Here is a 23,430-nt window from a genome sequence, read left to right on the forward strand (position 1 = left end):
AGACAAGTATGTAATTTTCTTCCCAGGTTCACTGTAACAAAATATTTTGCTATTTTTTCTAAAAACATATTCTACCTCCACTCCCCTCCTGAGGTTCGAACCACCTGACAGGTCTGCCACAGCCACTTGGATGGACCACAACACCTCCTGATCTCCTTATCTTGTCACGCTATGTGCATAATTGGATATCTGAATCCCTCTCTGTCTAAATATCAGCTACTACACTACTGTCTAGGTTCTCTGCAGCTTCTACCTGCCAGTGCTGCAGAGTCCAGTAATGCTGCAGACAGGAAGTCCAGTAATGCTAAGCAGACAGGAATGCTAGGGGAAGAGGAATCTCCTAGTTACAGCAGTCACTGAACCAGACATCATTCATGATGCTCGCTGGACAGTGCAAAGAAATCCTGTGCAGATACAAATCAGGCTGGGCCGGGATCTCAGCTGACAAGTTCAGTAAAGGTCAGAGGTGGCAAACATAAACATGCAGCAGCCAGAAGCAGAGAAGCCTAACCCTTGTTCCCTGCAGACACAGCCTGTGCGCTAAAGCCCAGTCTCTCACCTGCCATGTCTGGCTGCCCCACGATCCCTCCCTCAGGGCTCAGCTGAAGGACTTCTACAGTAAACACTTGCCGGGGCTTTCTTCAATCAGCCCCAGCTGCATTACAAACCACGTGTTGCTTAGGGAAAGAGCGGGGGGTGGAGTTAACTGGCCACAACTATTTCACTTTGAGCAAGGGGAGTGGAAAACATTAGAAGCTTATAACGGAGAGGAGTGTGGAAAAGGGGCCAGGGAGGCGGATCTCAGCCACTGCCATGTAATCTGCTCTGCCATAAGTAAAAGTAGGAAAGGTCTGGGGTTGAATTAACATGGTCAGAGTCAGTAGCATTATTCGTCCTCCCCTACTTCAGTGGAACTGTCCCGACTTGATGGGGATGCTGCAGGCGCCGCTCTAAACCTTTTCTGCATTTACCGGAAAGATGCGAATTACCGGCCGATGACGTCATCCAACCCGACATTCCCCGCCTGTCACATGCTTGCCGCCTGTAGGCACGTGCCTACAGTGCCTAGTGGTAAATCCGGCCCTGGCCAGGGCAACAATGGAATGGTTTAAAACAAAACATATCCATGTGTTAGAATGGCCCAGTCAAAGTCCAGATCTAAATCCAATCGAGAATCTGTGGCAAGATCTGAAAACTGCTGTTCACAAACGCTGTCCATCTAATCTGACTGAGCTGGAGCTGTTTTACAAAGAAGAATGGGCAAGGACTTCTGTCCCTAGATTTCCAAAGCTGGTAGAGACATACCCTAAAAGACTGGCAGCTGTAATTGCAGCAAAAGGTATTTCTACAAAGTATTGACTCAGGGGGCTGAATAATTATGCACCCCCCACTTTGCAGTTATTTATTTGTAAAAAAATGTTTGGAATCATGTATGATTTTCGTTCCACTTCTCACATGTACATCACTTTGTATTGGTCTTTCACGTGAAATTCCAATAAAATTGATTCATGTTTGCGGCAGTAATGTCATAAAATGTGGAAAACTTCAAAGGGGCCGAATACTTCCGAAAGCCACTGTATGCCACTGCCACACACTGTAGGCAGATATTTGGTTGTATAAGAAGTGGCATAGGAATGGCACAGTATGGGCTGCCACACACAGACATGCAGATATTGGCATGATGCCGGTGCAGGATTTGGAGTGGTTGTATGGGGAAGTGGTACAGGACTGGCACAGTACAGGAACATGGCATGTTATACAGAATTGGCTTTTGGTTTCCTGTCTACAGGCAGCTCATTAGAAGGTAAAAACGAGACAGATCACAGATTTGGGATAATTATAACATTGTCTGCTGCCTGTTAGATGCAAGTTGGTTGCACATTGCAGGATTATTACTAATTTATCCTAGAAAGGATTATAATTCCAATAATCATTGGGATATGTTTGATAAAATGAATGCATGACTATTGAAATAGATACACTAAAGAGGCCTTGTAGTGACACATAGTAGAATGCAGTAAAGAGGCCCTGTGGTGAGATATAGTACAATACAGTAGAGATGTCGCGAACCTCCAATTTTCGGTTTGTGAACCCCGTTCGTGAACTTTCACGGAAGGTTCGGCTCACGTGAACTTTCGCGAAACGCAATAGACTTCACAACACCTGGAGTGTGGCATGGCGGAGTGGGATACACGCCAAAAGTCCCAGGGAAAAATCTGGATTTGACGCAAAGCAGCGTTTTATGGGCAGAAATCACATTGAAAGCTAAATTGCAGGCCTAAAGTGCTTTCAAACATCTTGCATGTGTATACATCAATCAGGAAGTGTAATTAGAGTACTGCTTCACACTTACACACCAAACTCACTGTGTAACGCACCGCAAATGGCTGTTTGCGTAGTGACGGCCGTGCTGGACTGGTGCGCAACATGGCCAGAGTGCAGGCTGTGGAGGTTTTCCAGCCCATATGGTCGCCGGGCTGTGGTAGCTCAATGATAGAACAACAGTGACTGTCCAGCTGATCAAATTTGGTCTGACCACAATGAAGCAACGACCTTATTATCTTTGTTGTGCCACCCCCACCCGAGACACTCAAATAGCCGGCGGTCATTGCTTCATTGTGATACGCAAGCCCCTTCACCGCGGCAAGGTAATGATCACGAAGGGGGATGGGCACATGTACATGCCTTTTGTTTTGTTGTTGCAGCCGCCCGCAGTGCAGCCAGAAAAATTAGACAGGCATGTACACACAGCAGAAAAATTAGTGTAGTGGACGCTGCTAGCAGCGGCCTTAAAAATTGCGCCTAGAGACCTGGACCCTGTTGGTGGCGGAGAAGGTAAGCGGCCTGCAGGCAGAGATGCTGTGTGTGGGGATTGACTTAGTCTTCGGTCGTGCAGTAGCCCTCCGGGATCCATGCCTCATTCATTTTGATAAAGGTGAGGTACTGAACACTTTTGTGACTTGCTTGCGGCAGGGCAAGAGAGAAGTTGGATGGCAAATTGGGACAGCTCTGGCCACAGGTCAAGCCTCCGCACCCAGTAGTCCAAGGGTTCATTGTCGCTGCACGCAATGTCTACACATCCACAGTTAAGGCCAGGTAGTCGGCTACCTGCCGGTCCAGGCGTTGGTGGAGGGTGGATCCGGAAGGGCTACGGCGAGGCGTTGGACTAAAGAATGTCCGCATGTCCGACATCACCCTGAGATCGCTGGCAGGGGCATACCTAGAAATCCCCGGGCCCCCCTGCAAAAAAAAAAAATCCCTCTCACCCCCCCCCCCCCCCCCCAGGGCCCGCTCAGGGACTTTTGGGGGCAGAAGGGGTCGCAGCATAAGAGGAGAGTGTGGCAGATCGGTGGGGAGGGGGGTAATCCCCCCCCCCTCCCTCACCTCGGGCTCTCCTCTCAGCGCTCCCCTCCTGCAATCATTGGTGGCAGCGGGAAGGCAGCAGCAGCAGTAGCGGTGGCGGCAGGATGATACATTACCTCCTTCTCGCTGGAGGACTTCCGTTCTAAGAGCTTCTTGCAACTTCCTGTGTAAACAGGAAGTCCTCCAGCGAGAAGGAGGTAATGTATCATCCTGCCGCCACCGCTGCTGCTGCTGCTGCCTGCCCGCTGCCACCAATGATTTCAGGAGGGGGAGCGCTGAGAGGAGAGCCAAAGGTGAGGGAGGGGGGGGGGGGGGTGGAATCTCCCCCCTCCCCACCGATCTGCCACACTCTCCTCTTATGCTGCGACCCCTCCTGCCCCCAAAAGTCCCTGAGCGGGCCCTAGGGGGGCCCCGGGCCCCCCCACGATGGCAGGGGTCGCATCCCCTATTGGTACGCCAGTGATCGCTGGAGCATCATGTCCTTGCCTGCATGGACATGGGAGGAGGATTACTGGCAGTGGTACCTTGCTGGTGTTGTGCTGTGACATCACCCTTAAATGCATTGTAAAGCATACTTGCCAGCTTGTTCTGCAAGTGCTGCATCCTTTCCGACTTCTGTTGAGTTGGTAACAGGTCCGCCACTTTGTGCCTGTACCGAGGTTCTAGTAGCGTGGCCACCCAGTACAGGTCATTCCCCTTGAGTTTTTTGATACGGGGGTCCCTCAACAGGCTGGACAACATGAAAGAGGCCATCTGCACAAAGTCGGATCCAGACGTACTTTCTTTCTCCTCTTGCTCTTCCTGAGTGACGTCACGTAAGTCCTCTTCCTCCCCCCAGCTACGAACAATACCACGGGAACGTGGAGCAGCAGAAGCCCCCTGTGACGGCTGCTGTGGTTGTTCTTCTGCCGCCGCCTCTTCCTCCTCCACAGAAACACCTTCCTCATCATCCGAGTCTGACTCCTCTTCTTCCCCACATTACTCCTCTTCTTCCTCCTCCTCCCCCCTCTGTGCTGCCGCAGGTGTTGAGGAAACATCTGGTTCAGATGAAAATTGCTCACACGACTCCTCCTGCTGTAACTGTTCTTCTTCACGCTCCTCCATAGCTTTATCCACCACTCTATGCACGGCACGCTCCAGGAAGTAAGCGTAGGGGATCAAGTCACTGATGGTGCCTTCAGCGCGACTCACCAGGTTGGTCACCTCCTCGAACGGCCGCATGATCCTGCATGCATTTCGCACCAGTGTCCAGTTGTTGGGCCACAACATCCCCATCTTCCCAGATTGTGTCCTTCTACTGTAGTTGTACAGGTACTGGGTGACGGCTTTCTCCTGTTCTAGCAGGCGAGAGAACATGAGCAGGGTCGAATTCCAGTGAGTTGGGCTATCGCATATCAAGCGTCTCACCGGCAAGTTGTTTCTCCGATGAATGTCCGCAAAGCGTGACATGGCTGTGTAAGACCGCCTGAAATGCCCTCACAACTTCCTGGCCTGCTTCAGGACGTCCTCTGCAGAAATTGGCTTCTTCCGCTCAAAGACTTCCTTCACGGACACCTGGCTGCTGTGGGAAGAGGAGCAGGAACCGCTCAAGGATAGAGGCGGTGTGGAGGAGGGTGGCTGTGAAGGTGCAAGGGAGAAAGCGGCTGAAGATGATGCATGTGAAGGAGGAAGGGGAGGCGGAGGGTGGCTTGTCTTTTGGGTGCTGCTTTTCCTCAGGTGTTCTTGCCATAGCTGTTTGTGCCTTTTCTTCAGGTGCCTTCGTAAGGCACTTGTCCCTACATGAGTGTTGGCCTTTCCACGGCTCAATTTTTGGAGGCAGACACAACAGATGGCTTTGCTCCGATCTCAGGCACACACGTTACAAAGTTTCCAAACCGCTGAGCCCCCCTGGGGTGATGGCACTATGGTGGCATCAGCAGCTGACGTTGAAGGGCATGTGGGCTGGCTGTCCATAGCTGGCAATACATGGCGCTGGACACTGCCCCTAGCTGTTTCTGAGGACGAGCTCCCTCTGCTTCTTTCATGGACTCATCTCCTCATTCCTCTCTGACTCCCCCTCTGATCTGTCCCCCTGGTCACCTCCTCTATTGGGAACATACGTGGCATCCGTATAATCGTCATCATAATCCTCCTGCCCAGCATCGCTTTCCTCAGACACCTCCAAAACTGCACCAACAGCAGGTACGTCATTATCCCCCTCCTGACACGTTACGTCCATACTATCGCCACCTAACTCAGACGTATGACGTGGTGTGACTTGCTTAGCACCTTCATCTTGTTGTAGCAGTATTGGCTGTGAATCAGTGATTTCCACACCAAATAACTCCCGCGAAGTGTCAAATGCAGCGGATGTGGTGCTTGTAGTAGCGCTGGTGGCTGCAGGAGATGAGGTGTTCTGTGTTAAATAGTCAAGCACGTCCTGACAATCTTGGAAGGTGATGGCAAGTGTCTTCTTCTGAGCACTGTACTTTGGGCCAGGGCCGCACAAAATCACATCAACACAACCTTGTACAGACCTGCCGGTGCCAGGTGGCCTTCCTCTGGGTCTGCCTCTACCTCTTCCTCTACCTGGTTTGTCCATTTGTCCATCTCGGGGGGATGCTAGGTATATGCAGTGAGGTGGGTTCACTGAACACAAAAGGTAGGTAGATGCAGTGAGGTGGGTTCACTGAACACAAAAGGTAGTTAGGTGCAGTGAGGTGGGTTCACTGAACTCTAAAGGTAGTTATATGCAGTGAGGTGGGTTCACTCAACACAACAGCTTGGTATATGCAGTGAGGTGGGTTCACTCAACACAACAGCTTGGTATATGCAGTGAAGTGGTTTCACTCAACACAAAATGTAGTTATATGCAGTGAGGTGGGTTCACTCAACGCAACAGCTAGGTATATGCAGTGAGGTGGGTTCACTTTCAACACAACAGCTTGGTATATGCAGTGAGATGGGTCCACTCAACACAACAGCTTGGTATATGCAGTGAGGTGGGTTCACTGAACACAAAAGGTAGTTATATGCAGTGAGGTGGGTTCACTCAACACAACGGCTAGGTATATGCAGTGAGGTGGGTTCACTGAACACAAAAGGTAGTTATATGCAGTGAAGTGGGTTCACTCAACACAAAAGGTAGGTAGATGAAGTGAGGTGGGTTCACTGAACACAAAAGGTAGGTAGATGCAGTGAGGTGGGTTCACTGGACACAACATGTAGTTATATGCAGTGAGGTGGGTTCACTCAACACAAAAGGTAGTTATATGCAGTGAGGTGGGTTCACTGAACACAAAAGGTAGGTAGATGCAGTGAGGTGGGTTCACTCAACACAACAGCTAGGTATATGCAGTGAGGTGGGTTCACTAAACACAAAAGGTAGTTATATGCAGTGAGGTGGGTTCACTGAACACAAAAGGTAGTTATATGCAGTAAGGTGGGTTCACTCAACACAAAAGGTAGTTATATGCAGTGAGGTGGGTTCACTCAACACAAAAGCTAGGTATATGCAGTGAGGTGGGTTCACTCAACACAACAGCTTGGTATATGCAGTGAGGTGGGTTCACTCAACACAACAGCTAGGTATATGCAGTGAGGTGGGTTCACTGAACACAAAAGGTAGTTATATGCAGTGAGGTGGGTTCACTGAACACAAAAGGTAGGTGTATGCAGTGAGGTGGGTTCACTGAACACAAAAGGTAGTTAAATGCAGTGAGGTGGGTTCACTGAACACAAAAAGGTAGTTATATGCAGTGAGGTGGGTTCACTGAACACAAAAGGTAGCTATATGCAGTGAGGTGGGTTCACTGAACACAAAATGTAGTTATATGCAGTGAGGTGGGTTCACTCAACACAAAAGCTAGGTATATGCAGTGAGGTGGATTCACTCAACACAACAGCTTGGTATATGCAGTGAGGTGGGTTCACTCAACACAACAGCTTGGTATATGCAGTGAGGTGGGTTCACTGAACACAAAAGGTAGTTATATGCAGTGATGTGGGTTCATTCAACACAACAGCTAGGTATATGCAGTGAGGTGGGTTCACTGAACACAAAAGGTAGTTATATGCAGTGAGGTGAGTTCACTGAACACAAAAGGTAATTATATGCAGTGAAGTGGGTTCACTCAACACAAAAAGGTAGTTATATGCAGTGAGGTGGGTTCACTGAACACAAAAGGTAGTTATATGCAGTGAGGTGGGTTCACTCAACACAAAAGGTAGTTATATGCAGTGAGGTGGGTTCACTCAACACAACAGCTAGGTATACGCAGTGAGATGGGTTCACTGAACACAAAAGGTAGCTATATGCAGTGAGGTGGGTTCACTCAACACAACAGCTAGGTATATGCAGTGAGGTGGGGTCACTGAACACAAAAGGTAGTTATATGCAGTGATGCGGGTTCACTGAACACAAAAGGTAGTTATATGCAGTGAGGTGGGTTCACTCAACACAAAAGGTAGGTGTATGCAGTGAGGTGGGTTCACGCAACACAAAAGGTAGTTATATGCAGTGAGGTGGGTTCACTGAACACAAAATGTAGTTATATGCAGTGAGGTGGGTTCACTCAACACAACAGCTAGGTATATGCAGTGAGGTGGATTCACTGAACACAAAAGGTAGTTAGATGCAGTGAGGTGGGTTCACTGAACACAAAAGGTAGGTAGATGCAGTGAGGTGGGTTCACTCAACACAACAGCTAGGTATATGAAGTGAGGTGGGTTCACTGAACACAAAAGTTAGTTACAGTATATGCAGTGAGGTGGGTTCACTGAACACAAAAGTTAGTTGTAATGATCTGCTCTGTTGTCTGCACAGGCAGGCAGCTTTGTGACCATTTTTCAGGTCTGCATGCTGCAGGTCCCTGGAAAGGAGACCTGTTTTCACTCTGCAAGTTTCAGACTTGCTGTTCTGGTGAGGGATTTGTATTCACTCATCTGGTTATTGATAGCTCTGCCTCTTTTGAAGGCGTGCAGTATGAATGCCATTTCCTCCCAGAATTCCCTGCTGGTCATAAAGGTTTGGTTCTGCTGAACTTAGCTTGAGTTTCAGCCCCTCTGCTGATTGTTTGCTAATATTGCTTTAGAGTAGTTATCTTTGGGAGTACACTAGCATTCCTTCTAGTGCAGTCAGATTGTTAATTATTTGTATGGCCTAGTTCTGTCTTGTCTTATCTGTTGCGATTGCACTTTCTCCAACGGTGGCTGATAGCGAATCGCTCTGTCTGTTTGGATCGGATTCGCCCTAGCGGTAGAGGCGGTGCATCCTTCTGTACTCTCTCTTGGAGTGTAAGCCAGAGCAGCGGTTGCTACTGGTTGCTCCATCTGTCTGTCTGTTTGGATCACCTTTGCCTTGGCGGTAGAGGCGGTGGATCCTTCTAACCTATGTTCCTGGAGTGTGGGCTTGAGCTTTTGTCTGGTGTGAACGCTTGCTGTTGTCTGGTGTGAGGCAACCAATTAGCAAAGCGTTCTCGCCATCTGTTTGTCTTTTTGTTCTGTGTTTAATAGTTAGTTAGGGTTGGTACGCTTTGTCGCTGTTGCACTTAACGTGCGGCAACCGTGCCTTGAACGCGCTTTGTCGCTATTGCACTTAACGTGTGGTGACCGCGTTTAGCTAGTCCTGTCAGTTCCTTCGTGTTGGATTGCTGTTTGCTAATTGGTTCTGTCTTTATTCATTCTATGTTCTGTCTTTACTCTGTCTTGTGTCTCTGCTAGTAATCGCCATTCTTGCGATTGCTTTCTCACTTCAGTCTTTACTGTTGTATGTCAACCGTCGCTGGGTGGCGACTAGATTGGTGGACATACATACATTCTGTCTCTGTGCTCACTCTCTCTCGAGAGAGGCTATCTTGCCCTGTATCACTTCACTTAATACAATTTCTATCTGGCATCTGTGGCTGTGCAGAGGGTTTATTCCTCTGCACTCCACAGCTCCATCTGCCGGTTGGAATTCCTCTCTACAGGTGCATTTGCACCAAAGCTGGGTTCTCTGATTCAAACGCTTGTGAAGGGTTTCCGCAGTGTCAGCGCACATGTTGTGCGCTGACCACAGAGATAATTCCGCAAACGTTACAGTATGACCAGCCAAACCGAAATTCCCAGTGTAGAGGGAATTTACGATTTGTACGATTTTGTCGAATATGGTTCTTGTACCTTTAAGAGGTTTAAAAAACTAGACTCTGAAACCAAAGAGGACTTTCTTTCTGAATGTGTAAGACTTTTTCTTAACCCTGCATTTCAAATCACTGATTCGTCCACGTGGGCTCTCCAAATAGTTTATGTTCTATTGCAAGGAGATCTGTTTCAGTGGGCTTATGAGATTTTGAAAAGCAATTCTTGGAATGATAAGCCTTATCAGTTTCTTACATTAATTTTTTCTCACTGGTTTAAACTGCCTTCCCTACCACCTATTTTTGATGGGTGTGTACCTGCAAATCAATCAGCTGTTCTATCCATTCCATGCAAAACCATTCAGTTTGATAATGAATGCAGTAACAGCTCCCTTGCATCTAGACAGCAGCCACTTAAAGCGGCTAAGACTAAAAGGAGAAAGTCTAGGAAGGCTTCCCAGCTGAAAGATCTGTTGCCCAATGCCCATAGCAACTACAAATAAAAAAAATATTTCTGTAAAGTCTGAAATTTGGAACACACTTGAATATGATACGTCCAGAGAAACTTCTCATAAAAGCATATGTGGATCCTATGATAGACATAATTATTCAGTTTATTAAAGGAGTAAGAACATCTATGCATGTTCCTGACCCCAACCCATATGAGTGTTACCTTGATACAGGGTTGTTTGAGCCTCCATTTGTTCCATGGGAGATTGGGGCTTTGATTGAAGAGTTCGATATTGATTGGAAGGCGTTTTGCGGTTTTTATATCGCAGAAAGCGAAGAGATTCTAAATGCTTGTATTAATTCTGTGTACACTTTGATTGAATCTGGTGAGTGTGACGAGTATTTTGTGGATCCGGTGATTTGTGTGTGGAAGACGATTTTGTATTAATTGCACACACAACAACCAATTGACTCCAATAAAGAGACAACGTTGTCAGATGATTGTTCCTGCCTTTCTGGGGTAAAGCAAATGAGTTTAGACTCTGTGCGATCTGAAATAAAGGAGTGTCTTCATGTATCTACATCAGTTGAGAATGAGTGTGCTACTGTTGTTGACGCCAGTGTGAATTCTGAAAGATTCTTTCCCATGGCAACTGCTTGTGTGGAGTTTGAATCTGTGAGATCTAATGCCTTTTTCTCAGGTGTTCCTGCAAATTATGATCAACATGAATGTGTCAGTTTTGTCAAAGATATGTGGGATCCCTTGTCAATTAAAAACAGATCTTTTTCTCCCAGTAATTCTTTAAGATCCTCCATCTATGATCCTGCTATGGGGAAAATCCCTAAACTATGCAACCTCAAGAGTAATGTTAATGTGATTAATAAAGTTCCTCATGTTGTTGTCGTAACTTCTTCTGCAAATAAATCTATGCCTCACTCTGTTCACACCTGTGAAAGCACATTGCCAGATGAAAATAGTTCCAATATTCCTGTCTTGGACATTTTACAATTTGGTCCACAGATTTCGGAGGCTTGCGCTTTAGAAGCTTCAGTTTCACAACCGAAAGCGATCTTGGATTCGCAAATTTTGCATTCTGGCTCCCCTGATTCGACATTGTTAGCCGAGTCTAAGCGTGAGACAGCGCTTTAATTTTGCAAATCTGATACTGAGGGATATTTGCTTTGTCCAGGGAATATTTCTGTGAGCCTGCCCTGTTCTATGAATGAAACTATGATGCCCACTCGCACTGACATTTGTGAGTCTCTTTCTTGCTCTGAAGAAAGTACTGACTTACCACCCTGTACTCTGGATGAGTCAATATTGCCTTGCATAAAATCTCCTGCAGTGAGCCCAGAGGTTCGTCTAGGTATTGCAGCTATTCTCACCTGTTTCTCTGCCATTTTGGAATTGCAGTCTAGTTTGACTGCTATGCAGGATTCTGCGTGCAGTGAAACTAGAGTCAGGGAGTCAGTGTTTGTTCCAGTACATATTCCTGTGCATCCTGTTCATGAGAATAAAATTCAGTCTCAGCGCATTGTAGAACCATCCCTGGGACATCTGCCCTGTCCGCAGAATGTATTTGATGTTTTGCCCTGTAACATGGATAGTTCAGAATCATTGATTAGTTTGTCAGAAAACTTAGGAAATTATGTTCCTGAGGTTTTGTTTGATGTCCTGGAAGTCTCTGAGTTCCTCCCAAAGGGTGCAGAACTTTTAGGAGATGCCTCCTGCCCCCCAGGTCCTTCTGAGGTATTGCCCACTTCAGTAGGCATTGCTGTTATACTGACTACTTTTGCAGCTCTTGTGGAGCTTGAGTCATGCGTAGTCAATGATGAGTTTTTGTTAGATACAATTACAGTCACAGAGACTTTTAAGTCTGAGTCCAAGTCTTCTTTTGAAAGACCAGTACTTGTGACCACTACTCGTGATGATTTTCTGCCCGATCCTGGTTTTGGTCTTGTCGTGACTGACTCTGAGGTTTGCAGTTCCTTGACATGTCCAGAAGTTTCTCTTGCACTAGTGTACCCAGATGCGCTCTGTGAGCCAGAATGCCCAAGTGTGTCTCGGTTCCCAGCATACTCAGATGCTTCCTCTGTGGAGACATGTTCTGATATTGCCTGCCTGCATGCCCAGAAATGGTTCCTGAAAGCCCTGATCTTGATGGTTGTCCTGGTAACCCTGAATCCGGAATTGTCATAGGTTCCACAGGGGTTCTTGATAGTTATCCATGTGAACCTAAAGAGCATTCTGGCCTATTGGGATCTCAGCTGAGCTTTAAAGTGTTTTGGGAGATTTTGGGAGAGACTTATCTTGGTACCCTGGATTGGATCAACAGTGGCTTTTGTGTTGATAGGGACACTTCTAATGGGTAGTATTGTGGGAGGTTTGGTATTTTTGGACGGTCCCTGGAAGGTGGTGGGTATTGCTCAGAGATTTTCGATGGGTCCTTCTCTGGTACTCACAGTTCTGATGGGTGTCCCGCTGAGGCTTGTAGTACTGATGGGCATGTTTCGGTGGGTCCTGCCTCTGATTAGTTCGGTTTCGGGAGGATTGATTCTGGAATTGGGCCTTGTCGGGCTGTCATGAGTGTTCAGGCAGACTGTTTTGTTGGAAATGTCAGTTTTGAAGGATGTCTGGAAGCCGTCCCTAGAAGGGGGGGGGGGGGGTTACTGTAATGATCTGCTCTGCTGTCTGTACAGGCAGGCAGCTTTTTGACCATTTTTCAGGTCTGCATGCTGCAGGTCCCTGGAAAGGAGCCCTGTTTTCACTCTGCAAGTTTCAGACTTGCTGTTCTGGTGAGGGATTTGCATTCACTCATCTGGTTATTGATAGCTCTGCCTCTTTTGAAGGCTTGCAGTATAAATGCCATTCCTCCCAGAATTCCCTGCTGGTCATAAAGGTTTGGTTCTGCTGAACTTACCTTGAGTTTCAGCCCCTCTGCTGATTGTTTGCTAATATTGCTTTAGAGTAGTTATCCTTGGGAGTGCACTAGCATTCCTTCTAGTGCAGTCAGATTGTTAATTATTTGTATGGCCTAGTTCAGTCTTGTCTTTTCTGTTGCGATTGCACTTTCTCCAATGGTGGCTGATAGTGAATCGCTCTGTCTGTTTGGATCGCATTCGCCCTAGCGGTAGAGGCGGTGGATCCTCCTGTACTCTGTCTTGGAGTGTAAGCCAGAGCAGCGGTTGCTACTGGTTGCTCCATCTGTCTGACTGTTTGGATCGCATTTGCCTTGGCGGCAGAGGCGGTGGATCCTTCTGACCTATGTTCCTGGAGTGTGGGCCTGAGCTTTTGTCTGGTGTGAACGCTTGCTTTTGTCTGGTGTGTGGGGCAACCGATTAGCAAAGCGTTCTCACCATCTGTTTGTCTTTTTGTTCTGTGTTCAATAGTTAGTTAGGGTTGGTACGCTTTGTCGCTGTTGCGCTTAACGTGCGGCAACCGTGGCTTGAACCTATTCTGTCTCTAGCAGGCACACGAGTGAGGCTAATGGCCGCCGAAGCCTGCCTTATATAAGGGTGGGTGGGGCTCCAGGGCTTAGTATAGCCGGATTGGCTACAATGCGCCTGCTGACTGTGATGCAGAGGGTCAAAGTTGACCCTCATAGAGCATTATGGGGCGAATCGAACTTCCGGGAAAGTTTGCCTTTGCCGGAAGACAGAAATCTACTTTGTTTAGAATCATCTGTAGGTCTGAGCAGGGGTATAACTGGAAATCACTGGGCCCCCTGCAAAACTTTAGCTGCCCCACACCCATACATGTACCCTGCTTTCTGCACAGGTAAGCTGAAAGCCAATGTTATACAATTGGCTAGTGCTACTACAATGTGTTTCCCCCATGCAGATAAAAACAGACAGCAGTAAAGCACTGCACACATTTTCTCTATCAATTACATTCACTTCTGTAATAAATGTGCGTGTTTTCACACATACAGAGGCTTGATTCACTAAAGCATGCAAAGTGTTAGCACGCCAGTGAAAAGCCACTTTGCACATGCTAACATGCATGTAAGAGTTTGCGCACATAGAGTTTTGCACGCAAGCGCTTTGCGTGCAAAGTACCGTGAACTGCACTGACTTGACGTGATAATGATAGTTAGCACACGAAGTCAGTGCAGATCACGCGAGCGCAATGTAAAACATTGATTATTACTGTATATACTTCATTATGCGGCGCGCGTAAGACTTTGCACCTGTAGCACATGTTAATGTAACCACCATTCATAATTACATTAACATACTCTATTTTACTGTGCGGGCGAAGCTCCATTGATTTCAAGGCTTTGTACGTGCAAACTAGGGTGCTAAGTAGTTTGCATATGCAAAGCTTTTAGCTTTGTGAATCAAGCCCATAGTGTGCAGAAAACACATACAGAAAACTGACAGACGAGTGTGCTCCCAGCCTCAGCTTATTACGCTCACCCTGTCCATCTCTGATGGAGCAGAACTGGCTCTGCAGACTCCCCTAGCATCACTACAGTACTAAGCACTTGGGGAGGGGTGGAGAGGCTGGGGGCGGGGCTCTGCAGACTCCTCCAGCATCACTACAGTACACAGCACTTGGGGAGTGGTGGAGAGGCTGAAGGCGGGGCTCTGAAGACTCCTCCAGCATCACTACAGTACACAGCACTTGGGGAGGGGTGGAGAGGCTGGGGAAGGGGTTCTGCAGACTCCCCCAGCATCACTACATTACACAGCACTTGGGGAGGGGTAGAGAGGCTGCGGGCGGGGCTCTGCAGACTCCTCCAGCATCACTACATTACACAGCACTTGGGGAGGGGTAGAGAGGCTGGGGTAGAGCACTGCATCCTGGCCTGCTGAACACTGAATAGGGACTGTCTACAAATCTTTGTCTGCAAAACTTTGTATGATTCCTTATCAGCGGCTGAACAGATGCAGTCATCAGGGGCGTAGCAATAGGGGGTGCAGAGGTAGCGACCGCATCGGGGCCCTTGGGCCAGAGGGGCCCCGAAGGGCTCTCCCTCAACTACATTATTAGCTCTCTATTGGTCCTGTGCTCATAATAATCACTTCTATAGATACTTTGAATAGTAGTAATCACTAGCACACTGTTCCCCATCCCCTTCTTGCATCTCTGACACTGTAGTTGCCATTGGCAGGTTTTGGTGCGCTGTATCAATTGTTATGTATAGAGGGCTTGGGGGGGCCCCAATGTAAGACTTGCATCGGGGCCCACAGCTCCTTAGCTACGCCACTGGCAGTCATTAGAACAATTGTGCAGAGAGCGGAAAGCTTTTTCTTTCCTTGCCCATAGTTGTCAGTCTCTCGGGACAAGGAAAAAAACGTCTCCCCCCACGGGGCCCCCTGTGGCTTCTGGGCCCCCCTGCGGCTGCATCCCTTGCAGAGTCTATTGTTACCCCCTTGGGTCTGAGACATGGGTGGTGTTCCAGTTCTCTGCTAGGATGGATCTTGATGCTATGAGTATATGAGTGACAATGGTCTGTTCTTGAGGTGGTAGAGTATTAAGGGCAAGATGTAATAAAGCTATTAGTGGAGTGAGAATAGACATTCTACTAGGTGGCTTTTTTATTTCAGTAATTCAAAGGTGAAACTAATGTACGAAATAGGAGCCCTTCGCAGGTGATTTGGATGAATTAGCTGATTAGAGTCTGACACTTTGAGCTGAGAATATTGAACCTTTTCTCAATATTCTAATGGGCTGAGATTGTGATTTTGGGGTTCTCATACACTGTAAGCCAGAATCATCAACCTTATAACAAATAAAGGTTTGAAATATCAAATAAAACTCACACAAAACAAATTATTATTAAATTATTATTATCATGTGTGAAAGCTGCAGACTTCCCCATCGTGTTTGAGGTTATTCTAAGTTCCTGAAAAGTGCTAGTTGATAGCACAGATAATAAAACAGTCACATCACAGGATACGAGGATCCGGTCAGTCTGCAGAGGACAAGCATGAGGAGAGGTGAAGACCTTGAGATGGACTCAGGTACTATATAACAGAAATATTCACACAGATAGGGGGTGGGGACCCTAAAAAAAACCTCTAGAAAATTGTTCTGATGGTGAAACCTCGCTTCCACCACAAAATGCTTCTTCACAGGTGTAGATTGAAGTTTCACAAACTAGTATTTTTTTTAAGAAAATAATGTGTGCAAATATTTGTTCTTTCCAGGGAATGTAATGATCATGAGGTCTAGCTCCTAGGTTCTCAACATGTGGTATGTGGGGGGTACTTCTGATGGTTCCAGGGGGTACTCGGGCTTCACATACAGTGGTGTGAAAAACTCTTTGCCCCCTTCCTGATTTCTTATTCTTTTGCATGTTTGTCACACTTAAATGTTTCTGCTCATCAAAAACCGTTAACTATTAGTCAAAGATAACATAATTGAACACAAAATGCAGTTTAAATGACGGGTTTTTATTATTTAGTGAGAAAAAAACCGCCAAATCTACATGGCCCTGTGTGAAAAAGTGATTGCCCCCTGTGTTAAAAAATAACTTAACTGTGGTTTATCACACCTGAGTTCAATTTCTGTAGTCACCCCAAGGCCTGATTACTGCCACACCTGTTTCAATCAAGAAATCACTTAAATAGGAGCTATCTAACACAGAGAAGTAGACCAAAAGCACCTCAAAAGCTAGACATCATGCCAAGATCCAAAGAAATTCAGGAAGAAATGAGAAAACAAAAGTAATTGAGATCTATCAGTCTGGTAAAGGTTATAAAGCCATTTCTAAAGCTTTGGGACTCCAGCGAACCACAGTGAGAGCCATTATCCACAAATGGCAAAACATGGAACAGTGATGAACCTTCCCAGGAGTGGCCGGCCGACCAAAATTACCCCAAGAGCGCAGAGAAAACTAATCCGAGAGGCCACAAAAGACCCAAGGACAACATCTAAAGAACTGCAGGCCTCACTTGCCTCAATTAAGGTCAGTGTTCACGACTCCACCATAAGAAAGAGACTGGGCAAAAACGGCCTGCATGGCAGATATCCAAGGCGCAAACCACTTTTAAGCAAAAAGAACATTAAGGCTCGTCTCAATTTTGCTAAAAAAACATCTCAATGATTGCCAAGACTTTTGGGAAAATACCTTGTGGACCGACGAGACAAAAGTTGAACTTTTTGGAAGGTGCGTGTCCCGTTACATCTGGCGTAGAAGCAGGGCCGGTCTTAGGTTTCACAGCGCCCTGAGCGTAACCAGATTTTGGTTTTCCCCATTCATCCTGTTCACACGCACGCACCCACCCACACACACACACACACACACACACAGTGACAGTGACAAGACAATATATACTCTGTACAGCGATGTGCAATATGTCGGCGCTATAAATACTTAAATAAATAGTGTATATATAAGACCCCCACTTAGTGTGTGTGTATGTATGTATGTATGTGTGTATATATATATATATATATATATATATATATATATATGCTTGTGTCGTGTTACATTTTGCTTTGATCTTACGGGGTCAGCTCAGCTGGGAATCTTATCTGCTGGCTGCTGTATATTATAAGCAACTAAAAGGGGAACTGGTAGCTTAAGCCTATATATAGCCTAAGTATATATATATATATATATATATATATATATATATATATATATATATATATATATATATATATATATATATATATAGGCTTAGGCTACCAGATCCCCTTTTATCTGCCCATAATATACAGCAGCCAGCAGATAAGATTCCCAGCTGAGCTGACCCCGTAAGATCCAAGCAAAGCAAAATGTAACACAACACAAGCATATACTGTATATCTATAGGGGATGGGGAGCGGAGCCTTACTTTTAGTTGGGGAGATGGCCAGCCCAGGTCTCGAGGGACAGTCACAGCGACTGTCACACAGCCAGGGCAGGGTGGCTGGCACTGTGCCACTGAACACGCTTCCATCCTCCTCCTATCACGGGGCCAGCAGCGCGGGGCGGAGACTCTCACACTGCCTCCAAGAGGCTGCAGCAGTTGTTGCTGGTCTTCGCCCCCATCACCCCCAGCGGCACCAGGGGGCGGAGCCAGAGGGAGACAGCCGAGCAACTAAGCCGGAGCCCGCAGCCGCTGGCCGCCGCCGCCGCAAGTGAGCAAATAAATTAACTATGCGGCTGGGCGGCAGGAGAGCGGCGCCCCCCCCTGGAAGCCGGCGACCTGGCGCCCTGAGCGATCGCTCCGGTCGCTCAGGTCAAAGGCCGGCCGTGCGTAGAAGTAACACAGCATTTCAGCAAAAGAACATCATACCAACAGTAAAATATGGTGGTGGTAGTGTGATGGTCTGGGGTTGTTTTGTTGCTTCAGGACCTGGAAGGCTTGCTGTGATAGATGGAACCATGAATTCTACTGTCTACCAAAAAATCCTGAAGGAGAATGTCCGGCCATCTGTTCATCAACTCAAGCTGAAGCGATCTTGGGTGCTGCAGCAGGACAATGACCCAAAACACAAGAGAAAATCCACCTCTGAATGGCTGAAGAAAAACAAAATGAAGACTTTGGAGTGGCCTAGTCAAAGTCCTGACCTGAATCCTATTGAGATGTTGTGGCATGACCTTAAAAGGCGGTTCATGCTAGAAAACCCTAAAAAAAAGCTGAATTACAACAATTCTGCAAAGATGAGTGGGCCAAAATTCCTCCAGAGCGCTGTAAAAGACTCGTTGCAAGTTATCGCAAACGCTTGATTGCAGTTATTGCTGCTAAGGGTGGCCCAGCCAGTTATTAGGTTCAGGGGGCAATTTCTTTTTCACACAGGGCCATGTAGGTTTTGAGTTTTTTTTCTAACTAAATAATAAAAACCATCATTTAAAACTGCATTTTGTGTTCAGTTATGTTATCTTTGACTAATAGTTAATGGTTTTTGATGAGCATAAACATTTAAGTGTGACAAACATGCAAAAGAATAAGAAATCAGGAAGGGGGCAAAAAGTTTTTCACACCACTGTAGTTAACCAAGAATAACAAAATTTAGAGTTTTAGAAAATGATACATCGGGCCTGATTCACAAAACGGTGCTAACTGTTAGCACACTAGGAAAAGTGCTTTGTGCGAAATTTCACATGATAACGGTTATCGCGTCCAAAAATTTGCATTCGCACGTTAACGCTCACGTTCACACGATAAAATTGCGTTATCGTGCGAATGCGAATGAAAATGCAGGCAAAGCTAACAGTTAGCACCGTTTTATGAATCAAGCCCAACTTATTTAAAAAACATCAAATTAGTGTTTAGCTAATTGAAAGCAATAGTAAGTGCTTGGAAATTGTTTAGAACCAATGATCATGCACTACGAGTAAATATATATTTGTCAAGCAGTACTTGTGATAATGTTTCCTATGCCAGGGGGTACTTGGTGAGTAGAGGGTTTTACAAGGGGTACATACCAATACAATGTTGATAAAGACTGGTCTAGATTCATGTAAATAGTATCAATATAAAAGTGGTATTGTCATTAAAATTATTGTTTTCCCCTAAAGCATTAAACACAGGGAAGAGCAGAAACTACGCCAGTGCGAATTTACGCATCGTAGTTCGCATCTACGCATCGTAGTTCGTAGGTGAAGTTTCAAAACTACGCTTACAAATTTACGCATAGCGAAGTACTGATATGTGTAGCTTACGCCCACTATGCGTAGTTAGCATGTGTATTGCGTAGTGAACTACGAATGCGTTACTCGCAGCTAATTTTCTGCGTGCGATTGTATGCTTACAGATTTACGCATTGGAAAGGGGAATGTACGCATAGAAGAGGTCCCGGTATAAGCATTAACAGAGGAATTCATGCGTAAAATTTTCTGCATACGGGCATACGCATCAACTATGTTACGCAGCGTAATTGCGTATTTTAACGCATATTCTACGTAATGCATACAAAGCGAATATTTGATTTCGAAGCCGCAGTTTGGTGAAGCGTAATTGCGTAAAACTACGCGTAGTTCCAACGTAGCGAAGTTGGCTGACTACGACCATCCCTGATTAAACACACTAAAAAATAAATGAAATAAACTATGAGACTGCTCTGATTGATTGCATATTTGCACCTCACTAAAGGTGACTGATATCATTGTTGACTGCAGAACAAATTATCAGATGTAATCCTATGTCTAGAACACACACTGTGCAATTGCCTATCAGACAAAGTCGAATCAATTATAGCCGGAAGGTCTGATCTGATTTCTATTTTTTTTAATCAGAGCACAGGGGTGCCTGGCGGGAAGAGTATAGCACAGAGGCTGGGCATTATATGCAGACCCAGCCTCTGTGTGCTAATAGGATTCTTAGAACCCACCTCCGGTTCTCTATAAGACTCTCAGGCATAGGAATGCCAGTGGCCTGCAGCTGCCACCCAGCAATCTGCACCATATCATCTTATCCAATTGTCAGCCCATATTTGTAATACATGCAAGCATCACACTGTGAATAAGAATTCAGCTTTCGAAAATTTATTACTGTTGTAACATTAAAGACCATCACAGGCCTTCTACATATTCATAGAATTAAAACTTTTTTTTATAATTTGTTTGAAGGACAACTGAAGTGAGAGGGATATGGAAGCTGCCATACTTATTTCTTGTTACACAATACCAGTATCAGTTCTCTGCTGATCAATCTGGCTGCAGTAGTGTCTGAATAACACCAGAAACAAGCATGCAGCTAATCTTGTCAGAACTGTCAATAATATCAGAAACACCTGATCTGCTGCATGCTTGTTCAGGGGCTATGGCTAAAGGTATTAGAGGCAGAATGTCAGCAGGATAGCCAGGCAACTGGTATTGCTTAAAGTGGACCCAAATTAAAAATTCAAGATTTCAGAAATAAAATCTATTTTCTAAATTATAATAATAAATAGCAGCCTTTTTCAGCTGCATGATGACACATATAAAATATTTTACATTTATTGGAGGAACCCCTCCCTTCCTTTCATTTTGCCGGGACAGAATCCGGCAGACTGGTGGAGTAGATGGTGTCCAGCAAAGGAGGAATTGCTAATGGCTGCCACCTGTATAAGCCTAGCTATGGAAAGAGAAGGCTGGAAATCATGCACTGAAATGCTCATAGGCTTGGAGGAGTGTTTATTTATCTTTGTGTGTGTCAGAGTGCTGCAACTAAATATTTTTTAATTAAAAAAATGTTTGGTTTGGGTCCGCTTTAACAGGAAATAAATATGGCAGTGTCCGTATCCCTCTCATTACAGTTGTCCTTTAAACAAATCTTAAAAAGATGTTTTCATTCTATGAATATGTAGAAGGTCTGTGATGGTTTTTAACCACTTAAGTACCAGCGGTCTCCGCCCCCTTAAGGACCAGAGACAGATGGTACCAGAAATGGTGGAACACTGATGAATAACGACAAATCGCCGCACATACCCGCTGCAATCGCCGTCACCGCCGCATGTCGGGAACCTGGGCCACCCACTCCGCCTTCGCTATGACAGCAGAGTTCCTGTGAGCCGCTCAGGAGCTGCTTTCATTGGCTTCTGGCCCTGCCTATCAGCGTAAGCCAATGGGAGTTGCTTACATTGATAGACAGTCTCAGGAGCCAATGAAATCGTCTACTGACCCGCTCACAGGGCTCTGCCATCATAGAGACTTCAGGGTAAGTGAGCTGCGGTGGGGAGAGTGCGACTCAATCGGCTGGAGCGACGAGAAACACAAGTGGGCGTGGCAGTGGTCAGTAGAAATCTACACCCGGGCAGCCAGAGCAGCATCAAAACATGGCATAGATTTCAATTAGTGACGTCCTTAAAGTGAATGGGAACCGCATTTAAAAAAAATGAGACAGATACTTATCCAAGCAGAGAGAAGGCTCTGGGTCCTATAGAGCCTTCCGTCTCCTCTCCTGGTCCCCTCGGTCCACTGCTGGCTCGCCCGGTAGCAGTATTTCACTAATTTAGTCAAATACTGCTTTACCCGGCCGAAGGAGGCTTCAGAAGTGTTCAGGGAGCCCGAGTGCTCCCGAAGAAGGGCGGCCCTGTACTGCGCCTGCACAAGCACGCTCTCTTGCATGCTCATGCCTGTGCAGTACGGAGCTGCACGTCTTCAGGAGGACACGGCTCCTGAAGACTTCCAAATACCCTTTGCCCGGGGGATTGTAACAGGGGGGAGCCAGCACAGGATAGAGAGCACCGAGAGAGGAGACGGAAGGCTCTATACAACCCACAGCCTTCCCTCTCCTTAGGTCAGCATTTGCTTCATTTTTTTTTTTAAATGTGGTTCCCATTCACTTTAAGTAGTTAATGTTGTTGCAACAGTAATACCTTTATAAAAGCTGACAGATTATTCACAGACAGTGAGCAACTTGCATGTATTACAAATATGAGCTGCCAATTGGGCAAGATTATACGGTGTAGGTTGTTGGGTGGTAGCTTCAGGCTAATAAACATTTCAGGTCCTCCACAGGTGAAGTCACCAGAACCCAGCATAACACTGAGGCCAGTACTCCTGGTGTGCTGCGTAAATAACAGCAATAATAAAGAACAATCCGATAATTCCATTTCTTGGCAAATAGATCCAGAAGTGGTTCCAAAATAGAATAAATATATGACCTTACGTTGGGCATTGTAATGTTCTTAGTGGTATCACCCGCCTAGAAGACTGAAGCAGCCTTAGTTCTCCCTTGGCTTTTCATGCTCAGCACTTTCCTCTGCTTTCCTTCTCTTTTTTTGTCCATTTTCATCTGTTTTCCATGGCCAGTGGTTGCTGTTAGTTCCCATTCTGTCTGTTGTCTGCTTTCATCCATTGATATCTGTATTACAGAGCATATCCATGTTCCCGTTAATGTACTACAACGCATGTGTCAATGGATGAAGAGAGAAAAACAAACAGGTTAAGAGCCGCCCGAGTGCAGAAACCAGATTGTTGACAATATTCAGTTTCTATAGGTCGGATCAAACAACAGATAGTCATGTCCAACTTGAGGGTGACCCAACTTTGAGCACCAACACGAGTAACCATTTCTGTCTATAATTATTTCAGAAGTTCCAGCTGCCAAGTGGCCACAAAGACGGATTGTACTGGTCCGGGTCATCTGCATACTTCTGATTAAGCTCATTGCAGCCATCATTACTTATTTCCTGGTTACCCGCTGTGAGTATTTGTAACCATCTCTGTTGTATTTGCTATTTATATGAGACAGTAATTAGGTTTACACAGGCAAGGAAACAGTAGGGCTATTCATTTGGATGAAAGCATCTGACTATACGTTGCTGTAATACTGATGCTGGGTTATTCTGGGTAGACAGGAGTTAATACACATGCATGCAAAGGTATAACTATGCGTTCGTTCGTGCGTTCGTGCGTTCGTGGTATCCGCTTGTCCACTGTGAGGACTACCTTGCCTCCCGCTAGTTGCCAAAACTTTGTTGTACTTGCAGACCTGAGTCTCTGGACATGCCCTGAACCCGTTCCCTGATCTGTACCTGTTCCTACTTTACACCATCCTGTTACTACCTGTTCTCCTCTCTTGTCCGGATGCCGTGTAACTGTCAAGCATTTGTTATTATCTGGTAAACAAGTAATCAGGATGCTAACCAGGCAAT

General features: G+C 46.1%; 1 protein-coding gene across 2 annotated transcripts in view; it reads left to right on the top strand.

Moving 5' to 3' along the window:
* The first annotated feature begins 355 nt into the window (after positions 1-355).
* Positions 356-23,430, top strand: part of LOC137560842 (PLAC8-like protein 1) — a 47,621-nt gene continuing 24,546 nt past the window's right edge. The window contains exons 1-2 of one of the 2 annotated variants that reach the window (XM_068271982.1): positions 356-459; positions 22,868-22,978. In XM_068271982.1, the coding sequence (XP_068128083.1) occupies positions 375-459; positions 22,868-22,978 (196 nt within the window). In that variant the 5' untranslated portion in view covers positions 356-374. Of the gene's footprint in view, positions 460-15,811; positions 15,879-22,867; positions 22,979-23,430 lie in introns of those variants that run through there. The other variant, XM_068271983.1, reaches the window with a different exon arrangement.

Source organism: Hyperolius riggenbachi, chromosome 3, assembly GCF_040937935.1.
Source record: "Hyperolius riggenbachi isolate aHypRig1 chromosome 3, aHypRig1.pri, whole genome shotgun sequence".
NCBI lineage: Eukaryota > Metazoa > Chordata > Amphibia > Anura > Hyperoliidae > Hyperolius > Hyperolius riggenbachi.